This window comes from Papaver somniferum, chromosome 10, assembly GCF_003573695.1.
Source record: "Papaver somniferum cultivar HN1 chromosome 10, ASM357369v1, whole genome shotgun sequence".
NCBI classification, from domain to species: Eukaryota; Viridiplantae; Streptophyta; class Magnoliopsida; order Ranunculales; family Papaveraceae; genus Papaver; species Papaver somniferum.
Genome location: NC_039367.1, coordinates 77,259,409 through 77,284,920, shown reverse-complemented (window position 1 = coordinate 77,284,920; position 25,512 = coordinate 77,259,409). Strand labels below are relative to the sequence as shown.

Here is a 25,512-nt window from a genome sequence, read left to right as displayed (position 1 = left end):
TAAGGAATCAAGAATGACCTTTGCTCTAGACTTTCTCTCTCCTATTTACTTGTTTCTTACTCAAAAAGATCTCTCTCTTTTCTTTACAACTTGAACGACTATTTATAGGGAAATATATAGTGGATGACAGCTAATCTGTCCTTTATTTTCAGGTATGGTTTGCGGCATTCTCGCAACCTTACAAATGTTAATTTCGCAAGCTTTCTAATTTTCGCAGAACTATCACATATTTCTCGTGATTCTAGTTGACGTCGTTTATCGTATTATTTCTGAAATTGTTCTGCGATGCTGTTGTGTTGTGTAGTTGATAATTTCGCTGAGACATTATCGTTGCGAGATTCTGATCCTACAACAGTTATTTCAATTGAAGAAAAAGTGGGTGGCAGAACTCCTTCAAGAAGATCAATGTTAGATTTCAATGATTACTTGGATCAATGTCAGTTAATTCAAGCTCCAAAAAATGGATTAGAATTCTCTTGGTCAAATTGTCAATATGGAGATAAAAGAATATTATGTCATCTTGATAGAGCTTCTTTCAGTTGGAATGGTTGGATAAATTTCAAGATTGGGGATATAAAGTTGGTTTAAGAGTAGTATCAGATCATTCCCCTTTGCTTGGTGGATGTGCTAATATACCTAAACCAAAGAATGTTCCCTTGAGATTTCAAAACATGTGGCTTGAACATCCAGGGTTTCTACAACTAGTTGAAGACAGTTGGGTATTACCAGTATCAGGAGATCCAGCTTTTTTATTTATGCATAAGCTTAAAAGACTGAAACAAGTATTAAAGGAATGGAACTGGACTGTGTTTGGAAATGTCCAAGTAAAAATCAAGGAAGCTGAGGAAAATGTCAAGAACAAAATGCTTATTTCAAATAGTGATCCACACAATACCAATGCGTGCAAGCAAAAAATGAGTATAACTCAAGAGAAGTTCAATATAGTACCATGATGAGGCAAAAGTCAAGAATAAAGTGGGTTAAAGAAGGTTCTTCAAATACTCAATTCTTTCATACCAACATCAAGGTCAGGCATTCTCACAATCTTATTACTGAAATGGAAGACGAAAATGGAAATATAATATCTGATCAAGAGAAAATTTCAAAGCTTTTAGTTAATTTATTTAAGAAGAAATTTCAGCATCAAGAAGCCAGTGTTGATGATTCTCTACTTGCAGTGATTCCTAATTTTATTACAGAAGATGATCAACATATGTTAGATGCCTTACCAACTGCAGATGAAATCAAACAAGCAATTTTTGACATTGATGCAGAAAGTGCACCTGGACCTGATGGATTCTCAGGTATGTTCTACAAAGAGTGTTGGAGTATTATTCAACAAGATTTTGTTAGTGTTGTTCAATTTTGTTGGTGCCAGTGGTCTAAAATCTAATTTTTTTGGAATAAACTTATAAGAAAGTTTATTCCTAAGGGTCTAAACTCTAATTTTTTAGTCCTTCTGCCTAAAACTCATGGAGCCAAAAAGCCTAGCCAATTCAGACCCATTGGATTAAGTAATGTGAGCTTTAAAGTTTTCATTAAAATCATTACATTTAGAATGGGAAGGTTAATTACAAAACTTATATCTCCTCAGCAAGTTGCATATGACAAAGGAAGAAGTATCGATGAGCAGATTCTTATTGCTTCAGAACTTGTCAATGAAATGAAAACTAAAAGAAGGGGTGGTAATGTTGGGTTAAAATTAGACATTTCACAGGCATATGACTATGTAAATTGGAACTTTTTATTTAAAGTGCTTCAGCAATTTGGTTTTTCATCTGGTTGGTGCCAGTGGTTACACACATTATTTGTATCTGCAAGAGTTTCTATAATGGTTAATGGTGGTCCCAGAGGCTTCTTCTCCATGGGTAGAGGATTAAAGCAAGGAGATCCATTATCTCCAATACTGTTTATCCTAATGGAAGAGGTGCTGAGCAGGGGGATAACACAGTTGGTTCACTCAGGGAAGCTGCAACCAATGGTAAACAGAAAAGGAATACATCCTACTCACTTGATGTTTGCTGATGATGTTTTCATCTTCACTAATGGTTCCAAAATAAGCTTGGAGAGTCTACTCAATCTATTAAATCAATATCAAGATTGTTCAGGTCAGGTTATAAATAAAAGCAAAAGCAAGTGCTTTGTAGATGGTTGCACTCCTGAAAGGAAACTGCAAATTTCCAACTTATTGCATATGGAGCTCACATCTTTTCCATATAAATACTTAGGTATTCTTCTAATGCCTGGCAGAGTTGAGTCATCTAGTTTGTGGCCAATAGTAGAAATGATGCAGACAACATTAGCTAGATGGAAAGGAAAATTGTTGTCATTTCATGACAGATTGATTTTACTCAAATCTGTTCTTTCTAGTTACCCTCTATATTCCATGGCAGTGTATAAATGGTCACAGTCAATAATTAAAATATGTGAAAGGATTATGAGAAATTTTCTATGGTCAGGGGATGGTGAAATAAGAAAATATGACACTTTAGCTTGGAATAAAGTATGTACTCCTATCAATGAAGGAGGACTGGGAATTAGAAGACTTGAGGTGATTAATAAGGCATTATTAATGAAGATAATGTGGAAAATGCACACTTCTGAGGATGAATGGTCAAAGTTTTTTGCAGCCAAATATAAAGACAAGAATGGTCAATGGTGCAACAAATGGAAGTACTCTTCAGTATGGCCTGGATTAAAATGGGCATGGCAGCAGTTGAAAAATGACATCAGATGGATCATTGGGAATGGGGAAAAAATATCTGTATGGTTTGATGTGTGGATAGGAGAACAACCATTAATTGAAATTACGGGTTACACAGATTATGTTAAGGCTAATCTGAATATGAAAGTAAAATCTTTATTACTTCAGCAAATTGGATGATTCCAAGGGAAATTCAAGATAATCTACCTGCCTTGCTACCAGTAGTAAGTGGTGGAATTGATACAATAGTATGGAGTGGTGATCTTAAAGGTAAATTCTCTATATCAACTACAGTTAGCATAATCAGGCATAAAGAATCTCTTTTATAATGGCCATCAAAATTTGGAAGTCCTTTTTACATCCTACTATAGCAAGTAACATATGGAAAATCAGACAAGGTGTTTATGTGGATGATACAAAGAAGGTGAGTCAAGGTTTCTCAATTGCTTCAAGATGTTGTATATGTAAAAATCATCAAGATAGCATGTATCATCTTTTGTGGTTCTGCAAGTTCAGCACAAGGATCTGGATGTGGCTAGGTATTATTTTCAACTTCAGAAATCCTAATTCTTTTGATGACATTTTCATAATTGCAAAACATAAAAGCTCCATTATTCAAGAGATCTGGGCTACAACTGCTTATGCTACAATTAGAGAACTTTGGTTCCAGAAAAACAAGGTGATGTTTGAAAATTTTCAGCCTAATGAAACTCAATTTAAAAGTAGAATTATGACTCTGGTGTATGAAGGTAGCTTTAGAATGAAGGGGACTAAATGGAACCAAAACTATGACACAGATGTTCTAAACTTATTCAACATTAGAAACAAATATTCTAAATATACTTCAATTGTGGAGTGTCAATGGAATGCACCGGCAGAAGGCTATATTATTTTTTTTTTTGTGATGGAACATCTTTTGGAAATCCAGGGGATGCAGGCTTTGGCATTATAGCAAGATATCATAACTGTCATGTGTTGGGAACAACTTCAGGTGGTATTGGCATAGCAACTAATTACATTGCAGGGGTCATGGATGTAGTGTGGGCAATTGAATGGCAGTGAGACTATATTGTAGTAAAATTATCATCAGTTCAGATTCCAAGGAAGTTGTGAAAGATTTCAAGAAAGGAAATATTCCTTGGTTTTTCCATGCTAGACTAGATGGAGAAAAGCTTGCAGGTCACTAAATGAAATCATATACATTCACTGCTACACAGAAATCAATTTTTCTGCAGATGATTTGGCCAAAAAAAGGTGCAAGACTCAATTTGGGAGAAGTGGAGCATCATGCAGGCAGGCCATCTTTTCTAATCCAACTAGAAATGCCAGATAAAAAGTATTACAGATTCTGCTAGTTAAAAAGTTCAGAATGTGTTCTTGCTGATTTCAGCTTAACTTTTCTTTTGTTTCTTTCAAATTCTTATAAGACTCTTTAGTTATTCTCGATAATGAAAATATGTGACTTAGCAAAAAAAAGAAAAACTATTATTAATTATTGTAAAAGCACATTACATCATGTTCATCAAATTTAAACTCTAATTATAAGAACAACAACACATATTAATTATAAAAAAGTACATTTGTTGATGGTGGATTTTCGACAAAGTCCAAAATCGTAAAATCATGATACTGCATGTTTCTGACCCGGTTTCAGAAACGCATGTGACAATTCATATTTTACGATCAGTGAACCGTTTCACGATCTCTGATCGAGTTCCTCTCAGAGCCATGATGAATATGTTTCTCGAAAGGCCTCCCACTAGCTGAGCGTTTGATGCTGCGCATTTCATCGTGACCTCTATGTAGAAGAACGATTGGGCGGTCCTCTAGACATAATTGTTTGTTAGAGGGCTTAACGCCTTTAGGACGTCGGCGATACTCGCTGTTCCCTGACTACATAGAGAGACCTCCCTCTACATAGAAGAACGATTGGGCGGTTCTCTTTACATAATTGTTTGTCGGAAGGCTTAACGCCTTTAGGACGTCGGCGATATTCGCTGTTCTTGACTATGTAGAGAGACCGTGTATAGATTCAGACGACTCTCTGGACATAATTGTTTTCTGGAGGGATAAACGCCATTCGGGACACCAACGTTGCACGTTGTTTCCTGACTATGCACTCTTCAGAACGAGTATGATGCTTCAACTATCTCATATATCGATTCTACAATAGATTAATTCTACCGTGACATTCACCGACTGAATTCCTAGAAAATAATCTATTTTATCTCATTATTCCATTCCGTGGCTATCCCCGGCTAATTCCATGGATTAGTAATAGATAACCATCTTATTTCATTACTCCGTTCCTTGAATTCCACGGCTGGATTCATGTATTAGTAATAGACACATAATTCATTTTATTACTCTGTTTCATGAATCATTCTCCGCTGAATTTCATGAATTAGTAATAAATATCCAATAATCGGGCATCTGGACTTTCACCGAGTAAGCCCCAATAAAATGGTGCAAGTGTACTCAACAATGATGCACGAACGAGCATTCGAAAATATGGACAAATGAGGAATCCTACACAAAACAGGTGAGAGAAAATAATAATAAAAAATAGAAAAGAGGCGCCTAGGGACTGGGCCCACCGTCCGCCCGGCCATGCCGCCGTGTCCAGTCCCCCACGCCTCTTCCTTTATTTTCTTATTTTATTTATTTTCATGAACTCATGAAAACTCCTTCATTCAAACAACTTTCCTCGTTTGAACAAAACTCACGGTTTCTCCATATTTTCACGGTTTCATGAAAAATAATTAAAATAGGGAAAGGTGTTGCGGGACCGGGCTACCTAGTAGGCCGTCCATGCCCTAGCCGTGGACGGTCCCACACCTTGCAATCCTTTGTTTTCATAATTATTGTTTCCCTCATCTCATGAAACTCCTCCGTTTGAGCAAAAATTATGGTTTCTTTGTATTTTCTCAAATATTGCTCAAACCATGAAAAAGCCAAAAAGTCAAATGGTCACATGACCGACTACGATATTCATGAAAAATATTAAAATATTATTATTATTTTAATATTCTAAAAATATTGATCGAACGACCAAAGTCCTACTTGCTCATTCGAGCAAAATAAAGAATTTTAGTCAAAGATCAAACTCTATTAAAAATCCAAGATATTACTCAAACTCACACCAGAAAATACCAAAACTCTCAGAACTGAGAAAAGGACATTATGGTGATAAAGGCATGCTTCCTTGACCGACCAAGGCCATCCCTAAGGCTTGCAAGAAGCCGGTCCCACACATTCTTATAATTTTGACCTAATTTGCTCAATTGCTCATATTGGGTTCAAACTTTTTCCAACCAACTTGGAATTTGTTCAAACGACCATCATCTGGTCCCATGACCACCAAGGGACGGTTTCATGCTCCCTTGGCCGGTCCCTCACTTCCCCATAATTAGGTTTCATCACCTAATGCTCATACGAGTATTATTCTAATAAATGATTAAACCAGCATTTAATCATCCTTTCACCAACCATTAAACTAAGGACTATGGTGCACGCTCACTCGAGCACTTGGGCATCACATGATCGTCCATCACCCCATGTGGTCGGTCCCTCATTCACTCAGTGACCTATTTTCAGCAATTCATCAATTGACGAACAATTGATCAAAAATTAGGGTTTCGAACAAACGCTCCACAAATCATCATTCTGAGCAAGTTCAAACACTAATAAATTTATGTTGATCCAGTAATCAACATTCAGGTAAATTACATAATATTTGGTAGGCTACCAATATTTTAATTAATATTTTATTGGGTCACGTTACCAATAATTCATCGAATGAGCAATACTTGCTCAGTTGCTCGAACATTGATCCAACTATAAATATTCAGTAATTCATTGAATGAGAAATACTTGCTCAGTTACTCGAATATTGATTCAACTATCAATATTCAGTAATTCATTGAATTGAGCAATACTTGTTCAGTTGCTCGAATATTGACCCAACTATCAATATTCATTAATTTATTGAATTGAGCAATACTTGCTCAGTTGCTCGAATATTGATCCAACTATCAATATTCAGTAATTCTTCCAATTGAGCAACTCGAATATTCATCTAACTATAATATTCCGCCAATATTGATTCGAATCAATATTCAACAATTCATTGAATTTACAATATTTGCTCAGGTGAGCAATATCAACATCATTCAAGAACTATAACATGTTCAATCCATGAATCACTGAGCATTCGTTAATCATGCTCAATTCAACAAAACTTAGACTTACTGTCTAATCAAGTCGACGACTGACTAATCAAATACGCGCCTGCTTTGCAGATTCCACGTTTGTGAGACATCAATCACATCAGATGGGGGATAACAATTAGGGTTTTGGTCTGGTGGCCTACAACACGTGTGTTCATCGACGATGAGAAATGTGAGTAAGTCGTGCAAACGGTTGAGGGAGTTAGCCAAGTAGTGGGTGGACGATCGACCAAGTCTCCACACGACATGGAACTGATTTTACCACGATCTCCCACTTTCCCACTCATTCACTCAAGAAACCGTCACACTTACTGGGATCAAGGTGTTTACTATTCTAACAATATAAATAAGTCTCTGAATCCACGATTGAAACAACACAATTTTTCGAGCAATCATTCTCAGAAATTCCATCAATCGATCAGAACTTATTCGAACTCGATATTTCACAGAAAACTTGCAGAAACCCACAACAGATCCACAATTCTTGATCATCATTAATCCCATAATTCTCAGCTTCCCTCCTACAGATCAACCCATCTCCCTCTTTGTGACCGAATTGATTCTGGAACGGCCATTGACTTGGTTTAGGCCGGAGTCCTACAGATTGATCTCTCGAACTCAAAGCACTCACGTGGAGTGCATCTGTGTGAGGTTAAGCAGTTTGCTCGGTTGAGGAGTCTTGACCGAACCATCATCTCTTCACTTCCCTAAAAAACCAGCAAATCATTTTTCCCCATCTACAGATTGGCGGCCACAGTGGAAAATTAATCTCTCGGTTGCAATATTCTCAAATTTTAACAAAGATGGCTGGTCTTAGGTCTGGGTTAGTTACAAATGCAAACGATGCTAGCACTAGCAACAATAACAATGATTGTATTCCAGAAACCATTCCTGCTTCCAACAATGGTGGTGATACTACTCCTCCTCAAACCAACATTGGAAATCATCCTCTCTTCGGCCGGCATCCCGAGGAAGTCAGAGAAAATTCGCCCACCATAGCTGATCTCATGAAGGTCCAGGAAGTTCTCGTCAAAAATCAAACTGATATGGCCACTACTTAGAAAGAACTATGCAATTATCTTAAAGCTCTCACCGAAAAAATCTCACAGAAAACTAAGGAAGGGTTGGATAAAGGAAAAGCCAAAGTAACAGACCCTGAAATTTCACCAATCCATGTGGTGGATGATGATAAAGCCTGCAAAGCTGCATAAATTATACCGGAGAAGGAGTCTACAGGTTTCATAACTCGTGAAGATCTGGAACGCTTCATGGACGCTCAAGGAAAATACAAGACACCATCTGCCCATCGTCATCAACCTCCATATCCTACTGCTACACAAAGGATCCCTCTCCCGAAAGGTTATACTTCTCCGACGTTCACATTGTATAAAGGAATAGGGAACGCTCGAGAACACATTTCTCGATTCCTGGAGGCACTAGGAGAGCACGAACACAACCATGTCGTCCGTCTAAAAGAATTCTCTAAATCTCTGACCGTCTGAGCATACACCCGGTACAACAACATTGCACCTGGGAGCATCGCTAGTTGGGGAGAAATGGTTAATGATTTCTACAGGAAATACTTCTTTGTCTCTGAGCAGGTTACTCTCTCTGACTTAGGAAGAATGACTCAAAAGAACACTGAACATCCGAACGACTATGTGAAGAGGTTCAGAATTCAAGATTTGGATTGCCATGACCCTAATGTCACCGAGCAACAATTGGTAGACTTGTGCATCAACGAGATGATCCCGGTCTACAGAGCTTTGCTGGAAAATCTCCGGTTCCAAACCTTTTCAGAACTTCATGAAGCGGCCAAGAGATCGGAAACTACTGCTCCAGCCTTACGGGAAAGGACAAAAATCGTCAAATCCGAGGAACCGCGAGACACCCGAAGCAGCACCAAGCGCCTAATCAATAAACAGTACAATGTTCAACCTTCCATGAATGTTGCTGAAGGAAGCAAAAGGAAAGCTGAGGCACAACAACATAAGAATACCCTTCCAATGTCTCATCCTACAAAATCACCAAGGAAGGACAACCAAACTCGAAATGCAAAAACACCTACTCAGCGTCAGCAGAATGATCAGGAAGTACCAGACTTTCCTTTCCCTATTGAAGAGGTGATCGAGTTATTGGAAGTCTGGATCCAACATGGTGCGATAAATTTACCTCTCTTCAGGAGAGAGCCGACAGACGAGGAAGTGGAAAATCCGCGTTACTGTCGCTTTCATGGGTATGTCAGTCATTCAACAAGTGATTGCAGAAATTTGAAACGCATCTTCAAGGAAAAAGCCGATTCAGAAGAACTGGGGACTAAAGGAGTATACAAGAATCCTCTCCCAATCAGAACATTTACGCTCTCTGAACCACCAGTCAAAGAAGCAGTTTAATCATTAATCGAGCATGCCTGCGAATTGCTTTATCTTTCAATGGCTCAAAGGATGGAAATATTTGCGCTCTGAACCATATAATGTCCGGAAAACGACTGTCCATTCCAGAAACACTCCCTGAGCCTCCTATCACTGACAAAGAGATGTTTGACTGGGGACTTCTCACCACAATGCACCTGAAAGGAAATGAATTCAAGAGAGCGTTAGTCGATGTTGGCACTGCCGTCAATATCATCCCTTTTAAAATTCTGAGAGATGCAGGCATCACTCGACAAGAAGCCACTCATGCTCCTGTCTCAGTCAGGGACCATGAAGGAATCTCCAGATATGCTTATGGCCACATTATTCTCAAGATGAAAACTGGCTCAACCTGGGCAGACACCAAATTTTCACATAATTAGGGAGGACCCAGGATATGATATGATCCTTGGACGAACATGGGTTCATGCTGAAAAGGTAACTCCAACACCTTCAATTGCAGATTTCTCTGTTGAAGAAAGCTCCGAATCAGAAGAAATATAGGATACTCCATCATTCGAGCATATGGAGAAAGTTCAAGCCTTGATGGAACTCACACAAAAGCCTGAAGAGAGTGCACGTGAATTCGTCAGAAGATTCCGTACTCAGGCAAGTCTTATTCCTCCTCAGGCGTCCATATTATCAACTTTCAAACATGCTACCCTGGTCCGGGGACTCAATCTTGCTAATAACCTAGTACTCACCAAACTCTACGAGCGGTTGGTCTCGCCTCAACAATATTACACCAAATGGTTAGAAGCGGAGCCTCTCCAAATTCAGCGTCTCACTGATATGTTCATTGCTGGAATAATGGTCGAACACAACAATCATTATCCTAGTACTCTCCTTTGCATGAGTGTCCATATGTGTTGCAGGGTTGGAAAGCTCCACAAACATGGAATCCCACTGTACGAGGAATTCCAAACCAGCAGAAAATATTCAGGGCACGATCAACCAAACCTAACAAGTTTCATGAAGGGGATTTAGTTATCAAGGAAACTAAGCGTGGTCTCCATTCCACAAGGAGCTCTAACTCGGAAGGGCCTTTTATGATTGCTAAGTTAGCGGTCGGAGGATATTACAAATTGGATGACATGAAAGGGAAGACAAGTGTGCCAGTGATTCACGAGAATTGGCTAAAGGATTTTGACGCATGAAACATTCAGCGTCCCAAGGTGTTTTATGTTCAAGGCATGAACTCTCGAGACTCCTAACGTTTTCATTTTAGGATTTTCTTTCACATGTATTTTCAATTCCTCCAAGAGTTTGCAATTCTTTCATTCAGTATTTGAATTCAGCAATTTATCAAAGTTCTTTTATTTTAAGAAAATCTCTATCAATTCCAAAAAAGAAAATCCACAATCACTCACTTATTCAAAACCAATCGAAAAGTCAAAACCAAAATAAAACCTCACATCTCTCAGAAGTTCAAAGTTCAAGAGATTATGGAAAGGAAAACTAAAGGAAACCGACAAAATAAGATTTCTGCTTCTCTGCATTCTCCAAGACTTGGAAGGCCGCTTTCTCCAACTCCATCTTTTCAGTCAATTCATCAATCTTAGCCATTTTATCCACCACAGCATCACTGGTGAAAGGTATATTGTTCTCTACTGCGTCCTTGATGGTGTTGATCCTTTGACGAAGCCACTTCAAGTTGAAACCAAGTTCTTCAGATTTCTTCAAGTTGTATTCCCAATCAAAGAGTACATCTTGAGTAATAGTACTTCTCGCCCTGGTCCGTATATCATCTATGACACGCAAGATAGCTCATGCTTGCATTGTAAAGAAGTGGTTGCATTTTGGATCCTTGGTGACAACAATGTGGCCATACATTTTCCACAATTTCTCATACATATCAGCATACTGATGTGTAATATGGGACTGATTCGCCGAACGGAGGCTCACAAATAATTCCTACACTAGAGTATTCATGCACTATTATGCGGTTCTCAATCATCGGAGCAACTTCAGCAATTGCGGGAGCACTTTCTTCTATTGTTAGAGTAGCTTCTTCCATTATGGGTCAAGTTTCTTCTACCTCTGAAGTGGTAATGACTTGAGAATCATTCTCTTCAACAACTTCAGTAGCAACATTTTCACGACCCTGAGATGCAGAGCTGGTAACACCACCATTTTGATTCGCCGTATTGTTCAAATCATCATCATTGGTTCCATTATTCTCAACTTCTGCATTTAGCACCTAATACAAATATTACATGAGATTAAAGCATGGAAACCAAAGGCAATCATAAAACCCAGCATGTAAGTGAACTAACATTATCTAAGTTCTTTACTATACATGCAAGACACGAGAAAATAGTGTGAAAGTCATAAAACATGTTTTTCGACAAGCTCATCTGAAGAGATTTTATACTTCCATGTATAAGACGAAGAACTGGGAGCAATTGGTAAGGAATCTAAGGTTGAGTCATATATCATTCTCTTCGTATGGATGTAATCCACAACATATCAAAATTTCATAGCAATTTGATAAACGAGCGAAGAGATGTGGCCAAAACATTGGACTACATGCCAGCTGGAAAATTTCTGAAAGTCTCCTGGAGGTTTACTGTTTCACTGGTTTCGACCCCTAAACGTGCTCAAAACTTAAAAATCTTCTTTGATAAATCTTGGAAATTTCTTGCGCATAAGGATACATGGGTAGATCGCGAAAATCCGACATCAGATGAAGATTTTATGGCGTTTTTGCTAAAAGGCTGAGTTCTGAATTTTCTTGTGACATATTTCGGTGAAACTTTTCACTTATTCATGAGAATTCTCATCTATTCATCAACAAATCAGAAATATTATACTTCTATGAACATAATGCAAAATGGATACTTACTTGAATAGTCTCCAAGTCGTTCGAAAGATTAACATGGCCGGCATTAATATTGGGGGCACCATTATCTCCATTCGGTCCAATTCTTGAGGATTCTCTTTCTCACCACCATTCGAAGACGAATGAACAACATGGACGTGTAGGTTTTCCACGACAATCTCCTCTTGGATATATCAGCAACAATCATTATTATTTTATTCAAGAAGTAACATGATACTTACATCGACTTCATCTTCACCGCTGGACCCATGAGTTGTTGGCTGAACAAGACAGAGACCGTCAATGCTTGATGGAGCAAAATTCTGGAACAACAACAAACATTGGTTTCATGATCATAATTATACGGACAAAGAAAAAGTCACGGGAGAAGGAATATTAACAACTCACCAAAGAAGCGACTGGGGACTACACATTATTCGGTATCATCCTATAATTCCTCCTACTTCTTCCTTATTCACCCTGGGGACTTTCTTGCACTTCTGAGAAGTCTACCTGAATTCGAGACCTCACAATACGGTCGCCCTACAAGTTAATGAAATAGTTAAGATACTATTATCATGTCTTTGCTAAAATCATAAGGAGAATATGTACATGTGAGCATTCTGGAGGCGTTTTTCTTTTATCACCACTAGAAAGATGCTTCAATCTTGGTCGATCAGAAATCATGCCATCAGAAGGAAATTCTCGTACCAGAGACTTAACATCTATTGCAAACTTATGTAAGCGCTCAAGTTGTTGGCGCCAGAATTCTACATAACCCGGAGTTACATAGGTAGCTCGGTTGGAACAAGGAACCAAATAATCATTTCCTTCCACATGTGTGCAATCTAAATGAGCCTTCAGATGCTCAACCGATGGCTTATTCATTCGATGTCCTAGGGAACACTGATCGAGACCCATTTTCCGAGATGCTCTGTCGATGTTGTATTCTTCCACCTGGAACTTTCCATGCATTACTGACACTAAATAACCAGGGGTGCAACTCAGTTTGAAAATTTTCTTTCGATCACTCAGACCGATGCCAGATTTCAGTGTGACATTTTCTTCAGCAGCATTGAAAGTGATCAATTGTGAGAAGAGAGAAGGAACTGACACCCAGAGGCGAAAGTTAAACTCAGACTCGATGTCCAAAATGTTGGTGAGACGTGTCTTGTGTCTTAGTTGCTTTGTAGACCACTGCATAATCCTGGCATTATCTTTCTCAAGGAAAGCATGACGAGTGTCAACATTTGGTCCTTGCAATACACTACGAGGAATCGGCGCATAATTCTCAAAGTGCTACACACCAAAGCTTGGAGAAACATCGTATTAGCATATGTTTCAGCTTTCATGAAGCCGTTAGAAACGCTCGAGTCTATGACTAAGGAGTCTAAATTGGAAGACAACGAACCCAAGAACAGACTACCGATAGGAAGTTTCTCACCTTTAGCCATTTTAATAGCAAAAGGAATCACAAATGGCTTCAACAAATGTCCACTATCCTCGAGAACGTCTCTGGAGAGCCACAAGCATAAGAAAGCAGCAAGGGTTAACGTACCATCGACAGGTTCTTCAGGATTCTATCTCTCGTCCACCAGTGTTTCAACCATCAAGCATAGAAAAACTTGGGTGACTTGTTGAAATCATGCATCATAGCTTTCAAAATGTCAGACATTGTTGTTTCCTCGGCTGAGAGCTCTTCAGGTAAATTACCAGTAATTGGGAGATGCCATAAAGCGACTACATCTTCCAAGGTGATGGAAAATTCTTCCCATATGCATATGAAAGTATGAGTAGAAATGCACCAACGAGCAAGCAAGGCCACCATACCTCGTATATCGATGGATGACTAACTCTCCAGCTGCTTGAATGGATCGTGTCACCTGTGCACGATCCAACATATTCCTTACATGGCTATAACCCAGCATATGTCTTGCCCATCCAGAAAAATTTGTCAAAGGCTTTCGGGAAAGCTTGAATTCCACATGTGAAGCCGAATAGTGTTTCCCTTGCAAATAGAATCGAATTATCGCTTGAGGAGATACCAATTTGTTCTGAGTAGTACTCCTGGGATTTATGAGGAGCCGAAAAGAGGAACCTGAGGGACGTACTTCAGTACTATACAGAAACACGAAGAACTCATCTTCAGCATTCGGAATGTTCTTAATTCTAGGAGTTTCTTCTTCTTCTCTAGAAGTCCCAGAATCATCATGTCTGGAAGAAGCATCTGTAGAAGCATCCTCTCTAGAAATATCATCTCCGGAAACGTCATCATGGGAATCAGTTATCTTTTGCAAAGTTGCTGCAACATCCATATGCAAATTTCATCAACACAATGGAATTCAAATACGACTGAACAATTAGAATGCTCACATCAGCGTCTACAAAATGGTAATTCTCAACTCTTACCTATTTACGGTTTCACCAGCTATAGTGATAATAACGAAAACTTCAAATACTTGCTCACTTCTTCAAACCTGCAAAGATGAGCAAAATCCATTATTTAAAGTCAACACTTGGCTTTCACGAAATTATGAATAATTCACATAACCTTTCATGTGAACATTCACTGGTTTTCTACCGTGTGTATGTGTACATACACTACGAAATCATAAATTTATGGAAACATTGTTTGCTTTCAACAATTACTCAAAAATCAAAATTTGATTTCTTTAACAAAATTCTTTTTTAAACTCACGCACAAAAAAAATAAATTACGTGAGTTATTTAAAAAAAAAATGTTTTGCTCAAACGAGCATTCACCTATGAAACGAGGGTCTTTTCTGTTTTTGTAAAGGTCCACATATTCCAAATAAAATTTTGAAAGTTCACAAACAAAATTTTATCATGAAATGCAGGTCTATTTCAAAAATATCTTAGGATTATTGTTTATTACTTTAACTACGAACGAATGTACGTACGCTTCCTAAAGGTATTTGTGTGAAAGTTCATGCTTTGAAAGTAAAATTTTGATTTTTATGAAACCCCATAAACAAAATTTTCTCTACTGCAACTAAATCATGTCTATTCAAGGATTTATGTATCTCTTTGATATTAGGGATTATTGCTCGTATCTTAAACTAACGAACGAACGTGCGTATATTTTCTAAAACAATTTTTCATAAAACCTACACATGCATGTATACCTATGAAATTTTGTTTTCGAACAACTTACGAATAATACATAGCAAACAAAAAAAAATTCACGTACCATTGTCGGCGCCGGAGTTCGCCGAAAATCGGTCGGCGGCAGTCGGTGGCGGTGGAGCTCCGGCGTACAAAAAAAAATCTCTGCTCGAGCGTGAGAGAGAATGGGAATGTGGTCGGTCAGCTTAGAAAAAATTAAATTTTTTTTTTAGGGATTCTTCCCTTTTATACTAATTTTATTTCCAAACCCTACTAAAACACGGATTTGCTTTTTTGGGTTCGGGCCCGTAAATACTAAATCGACCAAAACCGGACGTCCGGCCGACCAAAACAGCAGTTCTTCATCTCTTCGTGCTCGCGGGATGACACTCTATCATACTGTCAAGATCCTTACCTGAGCATTTGCTCGTACATGACACCATTGGAGCAAATCGAGGATTTTGAAAATACCTTTGTACGACCGAGTTTAACTGCTTATCTCATCGACTGGAAAATCACCATCTAATGCTTACTGCGGAACATGACTGTCCCTCACTAAGCAGGGGACTTAATGTTGATAGTGGATTTTCAACAAAGGTCAAAATCGTAAAATCATGATAATGCATGTTTCTGACCCGGCTTCAGGAACGCATGTGAAGATACATATTTTACGTTCCATGAACCGTTTCAGGATCTCTGATCGAGTTCCTCTCAGAGCCATGATGAATATGTTTCTCGAAAGGCCTCCCACTAGCTGAGCGTTCGATGTTACGCATTTGATCGTGCCCTCTATGTAGAAGAACCATTGGGCGGTCCTCTAGACATAATTGTTTGTTAGAGGGATTAACGCCTTCAGGACGTCAGCGATACTCGTTGTTCCCTGACTACATAGAGAGACCCCCATCTACATAGAAGAACGATTGGGCGGTTCTCTGGACATAATTGTTTGTCGGAGGGCTTAACGCCTTCAGGACGTCGTTGATACTCGTTGTTCCCTGACTATGTAGAGAGACCGTGTATAGATTCAGGCGGCTCTCTGGACATAATTGTTTGCTGGAGGGCTAAACGCCTTTAGGACACCAACGCTGCACGTTGTTTCCTGACTATGCACTCTTCAGAACGAGTATGATGCTTCAACTATCTCATATCTCGATTCTACAATGGATTAATTCTACCGTGACATTCACCGACTGAATTCCTAGAAAATAATCTATTTTATCTCATTACTCCATTCCATGGCTATCCCCGACTGATTCCATGGATTAGTAATAGATAACCATCTTATCTCATTACTCCGTTACTTGAATTCCCCGGTTGGATTCATGGATTAGTAATAGATACACAATTCATTTTATTACTCCGTTTCATGAATCATTTTCCACTGAATTTCATGAATTAGTAATAAATATCCAACAACCGGGCATCTGGACTATCACCAAGTAAGCCTCAATAAAATGGTGCAAGTGTACTCAACAATGATGCACGAACGAGCACCTAAATGCACGAACGAGCATTCGAAAATATGGACAAACGAGGAATCCTACACAAAATAGGAGAGAGAAAATAATAAAAAAAATAGAAAAGAGGCGCATAGGGAACGGGCCCACCGGCCGGTCGGCCATGCCGCCGTGGCCGGTCCCCCACGCCTCTTCCTTTATTTTCTTATTTTATTTTTTTTCATGAACTCATGAAAAATCCTTCATTCAAACAACTTTCCTCGTTTGAGCAAAACTCACGGTTTCTCCATATTTTCACGGTTTCCATGAAAAATAATAAATTAGGGAAAGGTGTTGCGGGATCGAGCTAGCTAGCCGGCCGGCCATGCCCTAGATGTGGACGGTCCTACACCTTGCAATCCCTTGTTATCATAATTATTGTTTCCCTCATCTCATGAAACTCCTCCGTTTGAGCAAAAATCATGGTTTCTTCATATTTTTTCAAATATTGCTCAAACCATGAAAAAGCCAAAAAGTCAAATGGTCATATGACCGACTAGGCTATTCAAGAAAAATATTAAAATATTATTATTATTATTTTAATATTCTCAAAATATTGATCGAACGAGCAGTCCTACTTGCTCATTCGAGCAAAATCAAGAATTTCAGTCAAAGATCAAACTCTTCTAAAAATCCAAGATATTGCTCAAACGCATACCAGAAAATACCAAAACTCTCAGGACTGAGACAAGGACATTATGGTGACACAGGCATGCTTCCTTGACCGACCAAGGACGGCCCTAAGGCTTGGAAGAAGCCGATCCCACACATTCTTATAGTTTTGACCTAATTTGCTCACTTGCTCATATTGGGTTCAAACTTCTTCCTACCAACTTGGAATTTGCTCAAATGACCATCATCTGGTCCCACGGCCACCAAGGGCCGGTTTCATGCTCCCTTGGCCGGTCCCTCACTTACCCATAATTAGGTTTCATCACCTAATGCTCATACAAGCATTATTCTAATAAATGATTAAATCAGCATTTAATCATCCTTTCACCAACCATTCAACTAAGGACTCTGGTGCACGCTCACTCGAGCACTTGGGCATCATATGGTCGTCCATCACCCCATGTGGTCGGTCCCTCCTTCACTCAGTGACTTATTTTTCAGCAATTCATCAATTGACGAACAATTGATCAAAAATTAGGGTTTCGAACAAACGCTCCACAACTCATCATTCTGAGCAAGTTCAAGCACTAATAAATCTATGTTGATCCAGTAATCAACATTCAGGTAAATTACATAATATTTGGTAAGCTACCAATATTTTAATTAATATTTTATTGGGTCACGTTACCAATAATTCATTGAATGAGCAATACTTGCTTAGTTGCTCGAACATTGATCCAACTATAAATATTCAGTAATTCATTGAATATGCAATACTTGCTCAGTTGCTCGAATATTGATCCAACTATCAATATTCAGTAATTCATTGAATTGAGCAATACTTGCTGAGTTGCTCGAATATTGATCCAACTATCAATATTCAGTAATTCATTTCAGTAATTCGTCCAATTGAGCTACTCGAATATTGATCTAACTATAATATTCCTCCAATATTGATTCAACTCAATATTCAACAATTCATTGAATTTACAATATTTGCTCAGACGAGCAATATCAACATCATTCAAGAACTATAACATGTTCAATCCATGAATCACTGAGCATTTGTTAATCATGCTCAATTCAACAAAACTTATACTTACTATCTAATCAAGTCGACGACTGACTAATCAAATACGCGCCTGCTTTGCAGACTCCACGTTCGTGAGATATCAATCACGTCACATGGGGGATAACAATTAGGGTTTTGGTCTGGCGGCCTACAACACGTGTGTTCATCCACGATGATAAATGTGAGTAAGTAGTGCAAACGGTTGAGGGAGTTAGCAAAGTAGTGGGTGGACGATCGACCAAGTCTCCACACGACATGGGACTGATTTTACCACGATCTCCCACTTTCCCACTCTTTCACTCAAAAAACTGTGACACTTACTTGGATCAAGGTGTTTACTATTCTGAAAATATAAATAAGTCTCTGAATACACGATTGAAACAACACAATTTTTCGAGCAATCATTCTCAGAAATTCCATCAATCGATCAGAACTTATTCGAACTCAACATTTTACAGAAAACTTGCAGAAACCCACAACACATCCACAATTCTTGAACATCATTGATCCCGCAATTCTCAGCTTCCCTCCTACAGATCAACCTATCTCCCTCTTTGTGACCGAATTGACTCTGGAATGGCCATTGACTTGGTTTAGGCCGGAGTCTTATAGATTGATCTCTCGAACTCAAAGCACTCTCGTGCAGTGCATTTGTGTGAGGTAAAGAAGTTTTCTCGGTTGAGGAGTCTTGCCCGAACCATCATCTCTTCACTTCTCTAAAAAACCAGTAAATCGTTTTTCCCCATCTACAACATTACATCAATTGATTGGACTCTTGATTAAACTAAAACATAACAACACTTATTCATCCCATGTCACCGTTTCACAGATAAGGCATTTCCAGTAACGTTTTCGATATGTTTTCTTTGCACTTGACCGGTGCATTTCCATAAAGAAATTACAACCTTCAATTTCACAGGGAATCCCCTTGGTGCATTCCAACTCCACCTTTCCTTTTAGTTTGATGTTCTTGCAGAGTTCGTCAACTTTTTCTTGTTTGATTGCATCTTTCATTTCATCCTCCAAACATTGTGCTTCTCCCGGACATTTAGCATACTTACATTCCAAATACCTTATCTTCTCCGGTATCGACTCTTTTACCTTGGTAGTGTCGGTGCAACCTCGTTGTGGACATTTTGTATATAGCCATGGGCATTGAAGCAGACTATGATTATCCATGAAACAACAAGGACAAAACTCTTTTGCTTCCACACATACTATTTGTTTTCCATTTCTACTCGAACTGTTAGAATACATGATTGGGGTTTATATTTGAGAATGCTTTGAGTTTGTTGTTGGTTAGAAAAAATATTCTATATTTATAGAAAGAAATATTTTGCAGTTGGGAACGAATTATAAGAAATAGAGTCGTTTGGCAATAGTTCTAATAAATAGATCCGTTGGGCACGCATTATACGAAATAGAGCCGGTGGTCACAAATTATAAGAAATAGATCTGTTGGGAACGAGTTCTAATAAATAGAGCCACTGGGCATGAATTATAAGAAATATAGCCGTTGGGAACGAATCCTATATAAAGAAGATAACCTATTGTTCTTTGCAGCATCAATCCTTGAGGTGAAAATCAAATTTAAACATCTATTCAATGGCAAATCAATCATCAACTACCAATTCATTCGAAGAGATTCTTAGAAGATGGAAGCGAAACACTCAATCAATTGTTGCAATGGAAAAAGTGACATACAAAAGAAGAGATCAAGCTACTACGAACACAATTACGTCTTCATCACCTACCAAATACACTAATGTGATGGATGAAGTGGTAAGCAAACGAAAATCCACAAAAAAAAAAACCAAAGGTGAATCATCGGCTGCGACAAAATACGAAGAAAAACTCAAGGCAAAGAAACGAGGTCAATGACAATTCCAACTGAGGGAAAAGTTAAAGGATGTTGAAGAAGAGACAAAATGGATTAGAAATTTTTACATTGTCAAGGATCTCCCGAAGATCCTAAAGATCATACTATATTTTGACTTGAAGTTGGTTGGGGTCCTTTCGTTAAACACACGGGCAAGAAACAACGTTATAATTATGAATCATCCCACATTTGTTCAAGGACGAATCATGTTAGGAAATTATGCATCAAGTACAATGAGTTTCTCGATAGGTACAGAGGGGACAGGTTTTCTGCACAAGATGCATATAAAGATTGGAAAGGAGAGCCGTTTTATCATTTTGAAGCGGCTTTGATCGTGGAATCTCACACCAGGAAAAATAACAACATGTAATGTGTTCAGACCTATCGTTCACCATGTTAAGAAACGAGGGCAGAGCGTTAAACGCTTTTAATCGAATGAACTGTTGTAATTTCTTTTTTAAGTTATTAATGAAAATTAGTTTAATTTATAAAAATTATTAATTATAAAACTGCTAGTATTACATTAAACCAGAACACAATAGAGGTGATAATGAAGTTATTAATTTGAATATGAAAATCGTTTGGTTACTCGAAATTCAAACCTTACATTAATTCAAACAACAACTAAATTAATTTAGGCAATAGTTTTAAAATTAAGTTAACAACAATACTAACTAGAAATTTAGGACAACACTTTTAATTTAAACCTAGACTAGAAACTAAAAAACTAAACTCAATAAAAGATAAAACAATTAGAGATGGATTACATAATCATCTTCAACGCTGATTATATTCATCCTCTTCAAAACCTCCTTCTGCTTGCGTCGATAATATTTGTTTTCGTTGGGAGCTAACCGACTAAGGTCCATAGACATTATTGCATTATCTTGATCTAAATGCATTGTTGTTGATGCATTTGATTAGTCTGTTGTTGAAGCTTTTGCAAATTGAGTTGTTCTTCCATTTGATAACTCGGTTGTTGAGTACACTCCCAAATTGTTTGGTATTGGGATTCTTGTTCCACTCTCGTTTCTTCCTTCCTTGATCATGTTTCCTTAAGATACTCCAAAATACTAGCACTTTGTTGATAGATCCTATCTTCTTCCATCTTAACCGAAGATGTTCCCTCATCACCTTCTCTAAATATACCTTGCTCGCGATCCTTCTTCTGTCTAGCTTGCATTTTGTCTTTTTTTGTTCCTATAGGACGTGCATTTTACTTGTAATTCCAACGAGTCTCTCCATTAGGAATAACTTCAGTACCATCTTCGACTGATACAAAGTTACGATGATTATTAAACAACTCACTGTTTTGGCCCACAGTGAGTTCATAATTAAATCCATGAACCTTTTCTCTAAACATTTCATAACATGCATCATACTTGAATGGTTGTCCTGTTTGTTCCTGAAATTGCTCCCACCTTCTTTTGTCTGAAAAATTATGTAAGAAAAATTTAGTTTATTACTATTATCACCAATTATATGGAAAAACTTAACAAATTAATAGAACTTACCAAATCTTCGTGCCTCGCACCACTTTTGGTTTGCCGATATATAGCGTTAAGAATGAACACGAATTCTCTGACATCTTTTTTTTATTGCTTTCATCTTGGTTTTTAAGGCTCCCCAATCTCTTCCATTAGGATTGCCGTTGCGTTCGACAAAAATTTGGTGAATACGTATCCAAAACATAGCGATTTTTTTGTCCCGAACCCACAATTTCGTCCATACTCACATAAATAAATGCAGCGGTAAGAGCAATCTCTTCCCATTGCACAAAATTATTAGCCGTTTTGAATCAAACTAAAATATAAGAACTTGAGTAGTAGAAGATATTATAAAAATCAAAGAAGTATAGTAAGAAGAAGAGAAATAAGAAATCAATTGATGTAAGAAGAAGAAAAATAGGAAATCAATTGATTTGGGGTGATTTGAGTAGAAAACTAGAGTGGTATTTATAGAGGATTTTGAAAAAATGACCGTTGGGATCCGACGGCGGAGAAGATAGAGCCGTTATTAATGATGGATGGCTAGGATAGGGTGTGAGAGAGGTGTAAACGAAAAAAGGTCAAACAAATATATTTATGGAAACGGCTACTCAGTTGCGTAAATTCATATGGCTACTGAGTAGCCGTAAAGCGTAAATTCATACGGCAACTGAGTAGCCGTGTGGTTTCCCTTCCCTACTGCCCGGATCAGAGGTGATCCTCCTTGTAGAGAAAGTGAGGGGTATCCCTACACATGTAGGGATATGGCTGGTTGGGTTTTTGTTTTTTTCCCTACATATAAGGGATAGGGAAGGGAAAAGGGGCACCATAGTGCTTGGCCTAACATGATGTTTGCAGTTTTGCACCAAAATAGAAGGATCGTTTTGGTAGGATCGTTTTGGTTATTTGGTTCTGATTGGTGTTATTTATCCTCCAAATGGACCATCACTTCCTCGTGCTGTAGTGATATATGTTACGCTTGGTCTCTAATGATACAAAAATGGATTAAGCAGTTCAGTTGCCCACAAATGGTACAGAATTGGATTAAGAAGTCAACAAACAATCAATCGTGCAGAAGGATTACATCTATTTAGAAAACATTGCTTATGATCTACAGCTCAATCTCATGATCAGAGTCTAAATAGGAAATCTAAGAAGATTAAATGAAACGCAAATAACAGAAGCAGTCCAACAGGGAACTGTTTGATTTGCTAGTGCACAAAGGGTATCTTGTTCCATCTTCATCTCACCCCCGCTATGTACTTCAGCCAGACAGGAAATCACCCAATCATGGTGCGTTTTCGGCCTCTCTGTCGCACTGTAAAATTGATTTAAGGCCAGGATTAAGGAAAAAGGAAGAAAGAAAACTCATGTTTTGAGAAAGAAAAGAAGAGATATCTTGATGTAGTCCTAACCTTGAGCTAGCTTATTCAATGTTGATGACCATTGCTTGGATGACTTTCTGTAACCGGCTAGTATCTGATCCATCTACACAGGTAAAAATATATATTAAGTTGTTTATGTTTCAGTTCTACGAAGAAAGAAACCGGAAAAGGACAGAAGAATGAAAAGATTGTTTACCACATTTCCACATGAAGAATGCATGGAAATTAAAGCTCTCTCGAGGACGTATAGGTCTACAGCTTTATCTTCGGGAAGCGATGATGTGAAGCTCAAACCAAAGTCAATGAGAACCTGAAAATTCGAATATATGCCCAAAAATCGATGTGTTTCATCAAAATATCTACTGCCACGGAATGCAGGTGGTGGTATATGGAGGGTCAAGTTCAAATTCTTACCAGCTGATTATTATCACTTCGAAGTAACATGTTTGATGTTGTCAGATCACCATGAATCAATCCACCATCATGTAATTTCCCTATTGAACCACCAATCTTTGTTGCAATGTCATCAATCTGTTCCTTGCTAACACGATTTAACCCAAAATCCAGAAATACATCTTTGACAGCAGGTCCCTCCACAAACTCAAAAGTTAAAGTATGTATAACAGGGTCAACAGCGTACAGCACTGGCGTCAAGACACCAAGTCGTCTTGCCTTTGTCATGCATCGTGCCTCCTGCATTTAAGATTCCGTCGAAGAGTCAAACAATCTCAGCAAAGGGTAAAAATCAAATAAAGGTCAGTGGATTTTAAGATGAACCAATGTCAAAACTTACTGCATTCAAGCGTTTTAGAGTCAATTTAGAGTCTAGAGTTGGATGCCTGTATTTCTTGGAGAAACGTTCCTTAACAACGGATCTCTTTCCTACAAAAGTTGACTCAAAAACTCGCTACAAAGAGAATAGATTAGTCAGAAACTGGTAAACTGAAAGACTTATTAACGGAAGTTAAGAATAGATTAGTCAGAAACTGGTAAACTGAAAGACTTATTAACGGAAGTTAGATTGTCACTCACAGCTTCTGCCCCTTGTTTCAGCAACACAAGTGATGTCGTGTTCTCATTCTGGTTGATCTCCATAAGAAATCTGCGCTTCAAAACCACTCGAGTAACCCGGAAATAAGGTAACTGCGTGGGAAAGACAAAGACAAAAAGTTATCTCTATCGATCAATAATATAGAAGCTTCATCCATTTAATATAGTCTTGGTCTGCCACTTCTCTGTCGGGTTAAGCAAAAGAGTAATGAAAGAAAAACAATTCTGGTGCACTTTGGTGGATTTGGTTGGAACGAACGAGAGAACCCTTTGAAAAGAAAGGATAAACAACCAGCCGCTATTATCTTGGAAGCAAAACTTATATATTTCTCTTGGGCTAGTGCTCAACCTTGCTTCTCTAATGTTCAAGTAGATGGTTTTGTTGTTAACTGGAGATCTATGTTCTTTAGACCTCATTAGGTCTATTTCTGTTTTCATTTCGGACTATATTCACCATCTTCTTTTTTTACTCTCGGGTTTGTGTATAAGGTCTCATCAGCCATTGTTGCTCTTGTCATCATCCGACCCAAAAATATAAAATAAAAAACTCAACCACTTCTTCTGCACATTGTAAATTTTAGCTTGCATACGATTTCTTATATTTTATCAACGACGTTCAAACAATCTTGTCGATCTAAACATCGTATCCATGCTGAATGCAACTTGTTACACTTAAATTAGTTCTGCTGGACATTCTGTCGACAACCTTTTGAGCAAACTAAAGCCTAAACAAGCTTCGATAAATCCTAACTAAGCCATCATATACATAAACAACTTACCGTTATCCTTTAATAATCAATACACAGCATACAAAATCTAAATAGAGGAGCAAATATGTACCTTGTTTAGTTGTGTAGAGCTCCAATTAGCGCAGGTGCAAATATGCACACCAAATTGTTCTTCTTCTCTCTTTCAAGTTGTTTATGCAGGTTACCCTAAACCAGTTACGGCGTCTTCGTTTGTTGAATTTAAGACTGGTCTAAAACTTTTGACGGGTAAAACTGGTTCCAGGTTCAATAATAGAACCAGAATGTCAATATTATGCTACCCTTGATCTCAAACTAGGGTGACCTTAAGCTAAGTCCTATGGACTATCTAGCTGCTAGATTGGCTATCCACGTCAGTCTGGGCAATCTCCTAAGTCCTATGATATTGTTAATCTAGCAGCTAAACGCTGAATAAAACAGCGCTAAACGCCGAATGTTTCGGCGCTACATAATTTTATTTTTTAAAAACTAAT

The 25,512-nt window shown here is 38.2% G+C and overlaps 1 protein-coding gene across 1 annotated transcript; it reads right to left on the bottom strand.

Annotated features, from left to right (window-relative positions):
- Window positions 1–22,842: 22,842 nt before the first annotated feature.
- Window positions 22,843–25,245, bottom strand: LOC113318805 (EKC/KEOPS complex subunit bud32-like). The gene is made up of 7 exons (XM_026567053.1): window positions 25,113–25,245; window positions 24,255–24,365; window positions 24,016–24,129; window positions 23,637–23,915; window positions 23,419–23,532; window positions 23,253–23,325; window positions 22,843–23,155 (listed from the first exon to the last, which is right to left on the bottom strand). Exons 2-7 carry the CDS (start codon window positions 24,315–24,317, stop codon window positions 23,118–23,120), a joined length of 681 nt encoding a protein of 226 aa, XP_026422838.1. The 5' UTR covers window positions 24,318–24,365; window positions 25,113–25,245; the 3' UTR covers window positions 22,843–23,117.
- Between the last annotated feature and the right edge of the window lie 267 nt (window positions 25,246–25,512).